At 32.6% G+C, this 13,345-nt stretch overlaps 1 protein-coding gene across 8 annotated transcripts in view; it reads left to right on the top strand.

Moving 5' to 3' along the window:
- CEP112 (centrosomal protein 112) overlaps positions 1-13,345 on the top strand; it is a 644,230-nt gene that overhangs the window by 186,531 nt on the left and 444,354 nt on the right. For all 8 annotated transcript variants that reach the window (XM_074224744.1, XM_074224743.1, XM_074224738.1 and 5 more), the window contains 3 exons: positions 7,210-7,364; positions 9,919-10,048; positions 11,562-11,654. In XM_074224744.1, the coding sequence (XP_074080845.1) occupies positions 7,210-7,364; positions 9,919-10,048; positions 11,562-11,654 (378 nt within the window). The remainder of the gene's footprint in view (positions 1-7,209; positions 7,365-9,918; positions 10,049-11,561; positions 11,655-13,345) is intronic.

The following is a 13,345-nucleotide window of genomic DNA, read 5'->3' as shown; positions in this document are numbered from 1 at the left end:
TATTACCTTCCACTAGCCCCAGTCTGTTCTTTAAGGAATTACTTTCTTTGGTTAGTTTTTGCATCTGCTTTACATTTGGTCATTTCTATTTTTTTTTTTTTTTTAGGTTTTTGAAAGGCAAATGGGGTTAAGTGGCTTGGCCAAGGCCATACAACTAGGTAATTATTAAGTGTATGAGACAGAGACTCAGACCTGATTTGAACTCAAGTACTTCCTGACTTCAGGGCTGGTGCTCTATCCACTGTGCCACTTAGCTGGCCCATCAGTTCTATTATTAAAGGAGCTACTCTCTTTTTCCAATTTCCAAATCATATTTTTTCAGAGGATTTGTTTGTCATTTTTTGTTGCAAGATGTTAATTTTCTCTGGCATTTCTTTCCCCAATTTTTCTATTTGATTTTTAAAAACCTTTCTGAGTTCTTTCAAGAACACTTTCAGTCCTGGAGACTGATTCATATCCTCCTCCGAAGCCTCACATGTAGTACCCCTTCTGCCCTCCTTTTCTGAAGTATTTTGCCCATCCTTAGCTCCAAGGTAACTTTCAATATACTCTGCTTTTCTCTGACCTTTATTATTCCATTTGGGATTTGTTACAAGGTCCTATTCCAAGGACTGCCTGAAAGCCATGATCAAAAAAGAGCCTGGATAACATTCTTCAGGAAATTGTCAAAGAAAACTGCCCAGATATCCTTCAACCAGAGGGCAAAACAGTCAATGAAAGAATACATTGATCAGCTCCTGAAAGGGATTCCAAAATGAAAATTGTACTGTAATATTATAACTAAACTCCAGAATTATCAGATCAAGGAGAAAATCCTACAAATGACCAGTAAGAAGCAATTCAAATAAAACTCTGTAAAAAACTGAATGAGGATAGAAAGGAATATACCTTTTTTTCCTGTGATACATGGACCTATGCAAAAATGATCATATATTAAAAGCATAAAAACCTCATATCAAATATAGACAGAAATATTAAAAGCATCTTTTTTTCAGATCATGAAGCAATAAAAATCATTGTTCAATAAAGCACCATGGAGAAATAGACCCAAAGTTAAAGAATACCAAGAAAAAAAGCAAAATAGAGAAATAGGGGAGCATGGAAAAATATACCTGTCAAATCTATATATAAGGGAAGAGTTTATGACTAAACAAGAATTAAAATGGATAACTTTTATCACTTGTACTTTAAAACAGTTTCATCAAAAAACAAAATTAATGCAGCCAAAAATTAAAAGAAAAATGGGAAATAGAAAATAATTTTATAGGATGTTTCTCTGATAAAGGCCTCATTTCTCAAATATATTGGGACCTGGGGCAAATTTATAAAAAATGGGAGCCATCCCCCACTGAATAAAAAATCAAAGATATGAACATACAGTTTTCAGATAAAGAAATCAAGATATCAATAGTCACATGAAAAATGCTCTAAATCACTATTGATTTGTGAAATGCAAATTAAAACTCTGAGATACCACCTTACATTTATCCTATTGGTTAATATAACAGAAAAGAAAAATGACAAATGCTGGGGCAGGGGGTGGGAATGTGTGTGGAAATATTCATTATTGACATGTTGGTGGAGTTGTGAACTGATCCTAATGTTCTGGAGAATAATATGGAATCTCACCCAAAGAATTATACACTCATTGATGTAGAGGTGCAATTATTGAATTGTTTCAAAGAGAAGGAAAAAGAACTTATTTGTACAAAAATATTCTAGCATCTTTTTTTGATTTCAAAAAAATTAGAAATTGAGGGAATGCCCATCAATTTGGGAATTGCTGAACAAGTTATGGGGTATGATTTTTGATGCAATACTATTATGTTTTAAGATATGATGAGCAGGATGGTGTCTGAAACACCTGGGAAGATGCATATGAACTCATGCAAACAGAAGAAAGAGAACATTATCAATGGTAATAGCAATGTTATAAAGGACCAAAGTAGAAACATGTCCACTGTCAGAGAGAGAAATGATGAACTCTGAGTGCTTTGTTCCCCACCCCCCTCTCTTTATTTTCTTTTGCAATGTAGCTAGTATGAAAATGTCTTTTGCCTGGTTTTACATATGTCAGTGATATCATGTATTTTTTTTTTCTTTTTGAAGGGTGAGGGAATGTTTGGAGGGAGAGAGAATATAGAACTCAAAAATTAAATAAAATTGTTAAAATATTTTTTACATCGAAATATTTCATGAAATAAATACTAATATCTTCAAAAAATCCAAGGCTGATAATATATGTGGCTTCACTCTGTATTTTGCAACTTTGCTGTTGTTATTTTTTCAATTAATGTTTACCTATATCTGTGGTTCTTTAAACAGATCTTTTTAGTCATCTAAAAAAGTTATATTTTTGTTTCTTATTTGTACATGATTATTCTTTCAAAGCTTTTAAAAAATTTTAAATTATTTTTATATATTGTCATTTCCAAAACTATTTCAGCAAGTGATTGAGATAAAATACATCCTTTCATTAAATCTCTCATTGGAGATATGTTATTGTTTCTCTTACGTACAATTTAGGCCATAATTTTTTATTCTATTTATTATAATATGAAAAAGTTCACTTTTAGTTTTTTTAATGCTTTAAAAAAGAGAAGCCTTTTTTTTCACAGTTGCTTTTTCTGAATCTATTGATATAATCATAGTTTTCATTATTTTTGTCATTAGTACTATCTCTTGAATTTATAGTCATTTTGTAATTTTTGATTTGGGCAATCCTGAACTCCTGCAATGAATCCAATATATGATCAGAGTATATTAAATTTTTTAATATGTTGCACCTCTTCTTAGCTGATATTTTGTTGAATATTTTATGTTCCTATTCATTAAGGAAATTGCTTTATATTTTCTTTCTTTTTCTTTTTTTTTTCAAGGCAGTGGGGTTAAGTGGCTTGCCCAAGGCTACATGGCTAGGTAATTATTAAGTGTCTGAGGTTGGATTTGAACCCAGGTACTCCTGACTCCAAGGCCGGTGCTCTATTCACTGAGCCACCTAGCCACCCCACTATATTTTCTTTCTGTACTTTATATCTTCCTGGCTTAGATAGCAACATTATATTTGTACTGTAGAACAATTTTGGTTGGTTTTCTTTGTTATTTTTGTAAATCATTTTTTTAGCATTGGAATTAAATGCTTTTTGACTGTTTGATGAAATTCACGCATACATCTATTTGAACTGAATATTTTTAATTGGAAATTCATCTATAGTTAAGTTGATTTCATTTTTCTGTTATTTGTTTATTTAAATGATCAATTTTTCATTCATTCATTTATAGATACATGATATTTTGTAAATATTTCTCATTTTTCTTTATTATTTTTGGGCATGTGATTTGACATAATTTTTTTTAACATTTTAACATTTTACTTATTTTCCAATTATATACAATAGTAATATGTGCCCATCATTTTTTGCAAGGCTCTGGATTCTACAATTTTTCCCTCCTCCCTTCCCCCCCCACAGAAGGTTGTCTGACAGTCTCTACATTGTTTCCATGCCATACATTGATGTAAGTTGAATGTTATAAAAGTAAGCATAAGAATAAACATAACCCCCCCCCCAAGAAGATGAGAAACCTCAAGAATAGAAAGAGAGAGAGAGAGAGAGAGTGAGAGAGAGAGAGAGAGAGAGAGAGAGAATTGTCAGTCTGTGTTCAGATTTCAATGGCTCTGTCTCTAGGGTAGATTGCTTTCTTTATCATAAGTCTACCAGAGAAGTTGCTTCAATATATTTCCCTCAGTTGCTGTTATTAACTGTACCTCCACTCTATATCTCTCCACTCTCATTTATTCTATTCTCTCTCTCTCTCTCTCTCTCTCTCTCTCTCTCTCTCTCTCTCTCTCTCTCCTTTCATCCAAAAGTATGTTGCATCTGAGTACCCTCTCCCGCGATCTTCCCTTTCTTCTATCATCTATTCCCCCCTTCCCACCCCACCCCCCTTCCTCCTCATCCTGTCCCTTTCCTCCCATCCTTCTCCAGGGCAAGGTAGATTTCCTCACCCTATTAAGTGTGTATGTCATTTCCTCCCTGAGCCATTTCTGCTGAGAATGAAGGCTTACTCATTCCCCCTTGCCTTCCCACCCTCCACTCCATTGAAAAAGCTTTCTCTTAACTCTTATGTGAAATGTCTCAGCTTCTTCTTCATCTCCTCTTTCTGCCTATCAGTCCTTTCCCCCATCGCCTATTGACTACATCCCTTTACCACATCATGCCCATTATATTCTGCTCCTTCCTGTGTCCTGTCTATATATGCTCCTTCTAACAGCTCTTATAAATGAGAAAGTTCATATGAATTATCAATATCTTCTTCCTGTGCAGGAATACAAACAGTTCAACATCATCAAATATTTAATGAAATAAATACTAACATCTTTGAAAAATCCAAGGCTGATAATTTATGTGGCGTCACTATCTATTTTGCAACTTTGCTGATGTTTTTTCAATTAATGTTTAGTTAAATTTCCGTGGTTCTTTAAATAGATTTTTTTAGTCATCTAAAAAAAGTTATATTTTTGTTTCTTATTTGCATGTGATTATTCTTTCAAAGCTTTTAAACATTTTTTAAAATTATTTCTATATATTGGCATTTCCATAACTATATCAGCAAGTGATTGAGATAAAATACATCCTTTTCATTACATCTCTCATTGGAGATATATTATTGTTTCTCTTACATATAATTTTGGCCATAATTTTTTATTCTATTTATTATAATATGAAAAAGTTCATTTTTAGTTTTACTTCTTTAAAAAAGAGAAGTCTTTTTTTTCAGTTGCTTTTTCTGCATCTGTTGATATAATCATAGTTTTCATTACCCTCTCTTTCACTCCCTCTATGGTTCACCAGAGTCCTGTACTTGGAGATCAAACTTTTTGTTCAGCTCTGGTTGTCTCAGTAGGAATGTTTGAAAGTCTCCTGTTTCATTAAAGTCTGTCTTTTCCCCTGAAAGAGGATGGTCAGTTTTCCTGGGTAGTTGATTCTTGGTTGTAAACCAAGATCTTTTGCCTTCCAGAATATCATATTCCAATCCCTACCAGCCCTTAATGTAGATGCTGCTAGATCCTGTGTAATCCTGACTATGGAGCCTCGGTAGTTAAATTGTTTGTTTCTGGCAGCTTTTAGAATTTTCTCTTTGATTTGGGAGTTTTGGAATTTGGCTATAATATTCCTGAAAGTTTTTCTTTTAGGGTCTCGTACAGGGGGTGACCAGTGAATTCTCTCAGTTTCTATTTTACCCTCAGCTTCTAGGATCTCATTGCAATTTTGCTGTATTATTTCTTGAAAAATGAAGTCTAAGCTCTTCTCCTGGTCGTGGCTTTCAGATAGCCCAATAATTTTTAAATTACTTCTTCTGGATCTGTTTTCAATGTCAGTTGTTTTTCTCCAATGAGATATTTCACATTTTATTCTAATTTTTGGCTTTTTTGGCAGAACTTTATTTTTTCCTGCTTTCTTGCAAAGTCATCAGCTTCCTTTAGTTCCATTTTGCATTTGAAGTAGTTATTTTCTTCAGAGATCTTTTTTATCTCCTTTTCCAGCTGGCCAATTCTGCTTTTTAAGGCATTCTCCTCATTTGCTTTTTGTTTTACTTTTTCCATTAGGCCTAAACTGGTTTTTAACATATTATTTTCTTCAGTATTTTTTTGTATATCTTTCACCAAGCTTTTGATTTGGCTTTCATGATTTTTCCCTTAATTGCTTTTCAGTGTCTTTTTTGAGCTCATCCATAGTCTGAGCCCATTTTCTATTTCTCTTGGAGGTTTTGGATATAGAAGCTTCAATTTTGTCATCATCTGAGTATGTTTTGATCTTCCATGGGACTAAAGTAATTCTCTCTGGTCAGATTCTTCTTTTTCTTTTGTTTACTCATTTCCTCAGCCCAAGACTAATTTACAGCACTTCCAAGGCTTTGGGTTTTTTTGGGGGGGCCACACCACTGGGACCTTTATTCCTCCAAGATCTTATGCTCTCTAGCCTGTGCTTTGATATGTAGATAGCCCAGTACTTCCCTCTGCCCTGGGGCTATAAGTAGGGATCTAGCTATCTTAGTATGGAAGCCCAAAGGGCAATATCTGAGTGTATGCAAACAGTAGAGTCCTACCCCAGGGAGAGCAGAGAAATCTCTGCAGACTTCCCTTACTCTGGGGGTGCACTCTGCCTTCTCCCGATTCGCTGATTGGCTGCAGGTTCTGTGGCTGTGCTCCTCACTCCACACTCACCCAGGTGCAGCAGAGTTCTCTCACTGCCCCTTCAAGCTGTTGTGGGTGATCTCTGGCCTGCGCTGGGCTGGGCTGCTTGACAGAAGTTTCTAATACCTTTATTTCTTCCTTCATTCTAACTTTTTTCATTTTTAATTTTGGCTATTTAATTCTCTTTAAATTCAGTTTAGTCATTGGTTAATTTTTTAAAATTAATTCTAAGAAAAACACCTTTTAATTGTATTTACCAATTCAAGATTTTAATTTCCATTTTGTCCATCTCTTTTGATTTTCAGAATTTGTATGTTTGTTATTTGACATTTTTGAATGACTGATTTCTTATTTTCTTTTTTTAGTTTTATGTGAAATTCATTCAACTTTTTTCTTTTGTTGATGAAACTTTTTTAGAAAAATAAAATTTTCCCTTTAGGATGACTGGCCATATGTTAAAATTAAAAAAAAAATTTAATTATGTTGCCCCAGTAGTAATATTTTATTTAAAAAGACTTTATAATTTATATGGTTTATACTTTTAAGTGCCAGTCTTTGGATTTTAATTATTTAATTTCTATCAGCATTTCATTCCTTTCTTTCAAGATCCTTTGTTGATTCATAATTTTTATTACTGTTTTCTCAGGAAGGATATGTTTAATATTTTTTCTTTTCTAAAGTGTTTTCAGGGTTTTTATGCCTGATGACAGTTTTTTTGTAAATAAATTATACTGATACATTTGTACATTCCTTTCTATTCCCATTCAATAATCACCAGCAATTTAACTTATTTTCCTTAATTCAAATTCTATTCAAGTTCTATCAAGGAATGCTCAATCTAGATTCAGACTCTCAACTCTATTAATTACTCTTTGTGTTATCTTGGGCCAGTCTCTTCACCTTTGTGTCCTCACTTTCTTTGTCTCTAAAATGGAATCTAAGTCTTAGGTCTCTTCGCTCTAACTCTATAATCTTTTTATGTTATTTCTTAGTCATTATCTATTTTTTTTTAGAATCAAATGGTAAAAGAATTGGAGGCCCGTGTCCAGCAGCTCACTGGAGAAGCTGAAAATAGCAATTTGCAGTGGCAGAAATTAAGTCAGGAAAAAACTGAATTGGAAAAATGCTACCAAATCACATGCTGTGAATTGCAAGAAATGAAGACAAGGTAATAGTAAAATTTCAAGATGTATATGATTTAGCTGTAATAATACTCAGTAACTAGAAGTATTAAGTAGAGCAAGATCCCTTCATGTTCCATTTGTAAGCAGAACCTATAATTAAACATGCTCCTGTCCCTGTAGTACAGTACCTATACTAACTAAAGTATCAAGTAAAGTAAAATCACTTTTTGATCCATATATAACCCTCTTGTACATTCCCTTTCTCTGTCCCAATATAAATACAAAATTCATAAACAAAATCACTTCATGAACCATTTATACCCATTTCCTTAATAAGTACAAACCCTCCAATTAAATTTAACCCTCATGAAATAAAGTATTGGATAAAGTGACATCCTTTTCATGACTGATTTATGCCTATACCCTCTCTCTCTAAATTAACTATCCTAAGAGAAATACAGTTCTCAAGAGTATTACAAATATTGTCTTTCCATGTTGAGACATATCCAGTTTAATGTTATTGACTAGTATTTATCCTCTTTCCACTAATCTTTTTATGCATCTCTTGAGTCTTTTATTTGAAGGCTAAGCTAATGCAATAAAAAATGAAAGTTCTACTCAAATTAAATTACTTATTCGGTGCCATACCTCTCAAACTATCAAAAAATTATTTTACAGAGATAGAAAAAATAGTAATAAAATTCATCAGAGCAACAAAATATCAAGAATATTAAGTGAATTGATTTAAGAAATGCAAAGGAAGGTTGCCTAAAAGTACTAGATCTAAATACTATATTATAAAGCAACACTATCAAAACTGTCTAATATTGGTTTAGGAATAGTGGGTTACATTAGGTACAAAAGAAACAGTAGCAAATGACTACAGTAATAAACTGATGAATCCATAACAATCTAAGGTAAAAATGAATCCAGGATTTAAACATAAGGATGATAGCATAGACTAGTTAAGAGAATAAGAAATGCTTTATTAGATCTATGGAGAGGGAATAAGTTTCTGACCGAACAAGAAATGAAGGACATTATAAATTACAAAATACATGATTTAGAATATATTAAATTATAAAGTTTTTACACAAATAGAATCATTGCAACCAAGTTTATAAGAAATTCAGAGAGCTGGGAAACAATTTTCATAGCTGGTATTTCTGATAAAGGACTCATTTCTACAAATTATAGAGAGATGAATCAAATGAATAAAATTTCAAGTCATTCTCCAACTGATAAATGGTGAAAAGATATGAACAGATGAAGAAATTAAAGGTATTATAGTCATATGACAAAAGTTTCAGGTAATTCTTGTTAAGAGAAATGAAAATTAAAACAACTCTTGAAATAGCAACTCATGTCTATAAGATTGACTAAGATGACAAAAAAAGAAAATGAAGAATATGGGAATATGTGGGAAAATTAGGACTCTAATGTAGTGTTGGTGGAGTTGTGAATCCAGCCAATCTGGAGAGCAATTTGAAACTATGCCCAAAGGGCAATAAAACTGTGTATACTTTTTTTCTTTTTTCTTTTTTGTAAGGCAATGGGGTTAAGTGACTTGCCCAAGGTCATACGCCTCGGTAATTATTTAATGTCTGAGGCCACATTTGAACTCAGGTCCTCCTAACCCCAGTGCTGGTACTCTCTCTGCTGTTCCACCTAGCTGCCCCCTGTGCACACTTTTTGATCCAGTAATACTATTACTATATCTGTATCCCAAGTAGATTGTAAAAAATGGAAAAGTCTTACATACATAGTTAAAGCAGCACTTTTTTTGGAGGAAAAGAGTTTGAAATTGAGGGGATGCCCATCAATTGGGGAATGACTGACTGTTATGGCATATGAATATTGTGGAGTTCTATTGTTCTATAAGAAATCATGAGTGACCTGACTTTAGAGATGCATGGAGAGACTTGACCGAGCTGATGCTGAGTGAAGTGAGCAGAATCAAAAGACCTTTGAATACATTAATTGTGAGGTGATCAACTATGATCTATGTAGTTCCTCTCTGAAATTCAGTATTCAAAGACAGTCTTGAAACATCTGTTAAGGAAAATGCCATCCATATCTTGAGAAAGACTTGTGGAGTCTGAATGCAGAGTAAAGCATACTTTGTTCACCTTTTTAAAACTTCTCTATTATTTTTCCTTTTCTTTCTCAGAATTTCCCCCCTTAATTCTAATTCCTTTTTCACAAAATGACAAATATGGAATTATGATTAACACATTGGACATGTACAGCTTTTACCAGTTTATCTTTGCCATGGAGAGGGTAAAAGGAAGGGATGGTGGTAGGAAAAATGCAGGACTTATAAACTTGCAATTCGATGTATATTGAAAACTACCTTTTGTAGATAATTGGAAAAATTAAATAAAATTTCAATAAAGGTTAAAAAAATAAAGTATTGATATTAAAGCCCCAAGATACTTGCTTCAATTTGTCCAAACACCATAAAGTCCTGTATATTACAAAATATGTCCTTTGTTATCCAAAGGCTTCTATTTAGTTGTTTTTAAAAATTTCAGTGATAGAAATAGTTTTTTAAAACAATGAATATTCATTTCCAACTACTATTTTCATTGCTTTTAGGAACAACTTACTTTATAAAGAAAAGGATGATATTGTACAAGATTATGAACAAAGTATAAAACTATTACAAACTAGGTGTGATTCAGATATCCAGCTTATGAAAGAAGAATATGCTATATCTTCTACTAAGGTAGTGTATATTTATAGAGGCAACTACACAGAAATAAGGAACACTAATTGTTTGTATTATTACATTCAACAATGTTATATAAATCAAAGAATAACTGGATATTTTTTTGAGATTAGTTGTTTTTTTAAATCATTTTTGAAATAAAATTGAAAAAACACACTTTGTATATTAAATTCATTGTTAGTATAAATTAACATTTCTTCGGTCAGCTATTTCTATTTTATAGCCTCGTATAATCAGAGTGGATATTGGACCTTAAAATCAGATCTTTGTTTGAATTTAAACTCTTTTGAACAATGATTCTGGGTCTTAATTTCCTTATATGTTAATTGAAGGCATTTGGTATGATAACCTTTAAGATTTTTTCTAGTTTTGGCAGTTGCAGTTCTATGATTATTTTTTTACTTCTTCTTGGGAACATGATTTTTCCTAATAATTTGAAAGAATGAATGCAATTTTTAATTTTTCCACTTTGTATATTGATAGAATTTAATTAATTTTGTTCATATCTGTTCACTCTTTTTAGTGTTCTTTAGTTTTAGATATCCTGTGAGAAATATTTGGAATGTGTAGATGAACAGAATTTCTTCTCTCAAGAAGATAATAATTTAGAGGATATAGAAAGCAGTACTAGAATTCTGCAGAATGTCTTGTAATTACTAAAATCACTGGCTTTCAGGTCAACCCTATGAACAAAGTAGTACTTTCTGTAAACTTACCTTTTAAAAATGTAGACCTGAAATTTCATCTTTTTGGAACTCCCTGGGTACAAATGCCTTTCACAAATTCAGATTAGAGATTCCTCTGTAACTCTGTAATGCTTTAGGAGTCACCTGGGCAGTAAGAAGGGGACTTGCTGAGGTTCACATTATCAGTATGCGTAAAACACAGTGTCTTATTACTCCAAGGTGAGCCCTTATTCTTCATCCCATGCTGTCTCTCCTCCAACTTATATATTGGTTCCGAAATGAATTACTACCTTCATTACATTTATTGGTCCTTAGAACACAAAGAAACTCTTGTTAACATTTTTAGCCTTGTCAAATAATTATTTTGTTAATGAAAACTTTATGATATTTGATTTCAAGGTCAACATTTTTGAAGCATTTTTGGTAACTCTGTGGCTATTTTTTTTTAGTTTTTTTCAAGGCAATGGGATTAAGTGGTTTGCCCAAGGCCACACAGCTAGGTAATTATTAAGTGTCTGAGGCCGGATTGAACTCAAATACTCCTGACTCCAGGGCCAGTACTCTATCCACTGTGTCACCTAGTCACCCCTGTGGCTATTTTTCTAAGAACTTTATTATCATAGGTCAAGTCATGTGCACAGCTTGATTTATCCTTTAAAAAATAAGTAGTTGGATTGGCCATGCCAAACTATAAATCTTATGATAAAATGTTTTTGTTAGGAATCATTTTGCTTCAGAATGTAACTTTTGGAAATAACAGTGATTTTCTCCAATGCTTAATATTGGAGGTCATGATTATATTTTTTTTTGCTAAAACTCCTCAGGCATCTGAATTGATTGGGAAGTTGGAAGATAATATATGCCAATTAAAACAACAGCTACAAAAATCAGAACATCAAAGACAGCAACAACTGAGGGTGAGCCTTGAACTTTTTCATTCAGTAATCAAAGACGAAAATGAGAAAACATCTTTTTCCTTTTCTTAATTTATGTACATAGCTGTATATAAATTCATTTTTTGGACTTATTCCAAATGACAATTAGCAGTGGCTAAAGTAAAGGATTTGCTTTTATTGTTGTTTTCATGAAATATATAAAAATTCTATTTCTTCTTTCTGTTTAATATATATAAAGTAGATATTAGAACATGAAGTTAAGTTTAAAGTTATTTCATTTTTTTAATGATGTTCTGCTTTATGAATATGTGTGGATGTTTCTAGTCTTTTCCCATAACATGCTTATTGTGCTCATTTTCAATATTATTTTTCACTGTTTACCTCTTTCTTAATTTCAAGTAGAAATCAAGAAGAAAGATGAAAAATAATTAAAATGCTTGATCCTTAATGATCTAGATAGATCATTTTAAATAGACTAGATGCTAGGAGGAAGAAATTGACTGCCATAATGTTAATATTTAATTTAGAGAAATTAACTCTTTATTAAGGAGAAACAATAGAAGTTAGTAAAGCACTGGCCTTTGAGTTAGAAAGAACTGTGTTGAAGTCTTCCTTCTATTCTAACTCTCTGATAGGCAAGTCACTTAATCCCGCAATACTCTGCGACCATAAGCAACTCTTTGGAACCAAAAAAAATGGCAGAGAAGGAGCTAATTTCCATTGGTAGAAGTATCTTGCTAAGAGTTTCCTGTATCTGAAGACTTGAGCAGCAGAGCATAACCTCAGATACATATAACTGAAGCAAAGCTTTGAGTTTGGGCCTCTGATACATTGATGTATCAGATATTCAAGGTGCAGCATGCCTAAATTTGAAGAAGTTCCATATGTACTTGGTGACGTTTTTCAGCATAGTAATTCTTGAAGATCATCATATTGAGGATCACACCCCCATCATATAGAGTAATTATTAAGTGTCTGAGGCCAGATTGAACTCAAATACTCCTGACTCCAGGGCCAGTACTCTATCCACTGTGTCACCTAGTCACCCCTGTGGCTATTTTTCTAAGAACTTTATTATCATAGGTCACGTCATGTGCACAGCTTGATTTATCCTTTAAAAAATAAGTAGTTGGATTGGCCATGCCAAACTATAAATCTTATGATAAAATGTTTTTGTTAGGAATCATTTTGCTTCAGAATGTAACTTTTGGAAATAACAGTAATCAGTATTGCTAAAGGAAATTCTTATACTGAAGAATTAACAAATCTTGAAATGTTAGAAGTTTTAACACTTTGAAGCTCCTAAAAATTGAGTTGTTGGCTCAAGCTAACTTCAAATTGTGTTGTTATTTGAAAATTGAATTGATAGAATTATTTTCATAAAAATGCAAAAGTAAGAAAAGCAGTTTTACTGCCTACTATATTAGGTACTGTGTTAATTGGTACATAGCCAAATATAAGCAAGCTCAATAATCCCTGTTTGGCCAAAAGTAAGGGTAAAAGGGTAAAGCTCTTATCAGAACCTACAGTCATACCAGGATTGGGCTCCAAATTTCCAGTGAGTAAGAGATAGGGAAAATGTCCACCGAGCAGGTAGCATGGTTTAGACTTAGGAAAAAATGAGTTTTACTTAGGTTAGGAAAAAATTAGTTTTTACTTAGGATAGGTAGATTTGTTCCATTAAATTATTTTTATTGAAAGCTAAGGAGAGA

The sequence above is a fragment of the Macrotis lagotis genome, chromosome 2, assembly GCF_037893015.1.
Source record: "Macrotis lagotis isolate mMagLag1 chromosome 2, bilby.v1.9.chrom.fasta, whole genome shotgun sequence".
Classification (NCBI taxonomy): Eukaryota; Metazoa; Chordata; class Mammalia; order Peramelemorphia; family Peramelidae; genus Macrotis; species Macrotis lagotis.
This window is presented reverse-complemented; position numbering and strand designations above follow the sequence as displayed.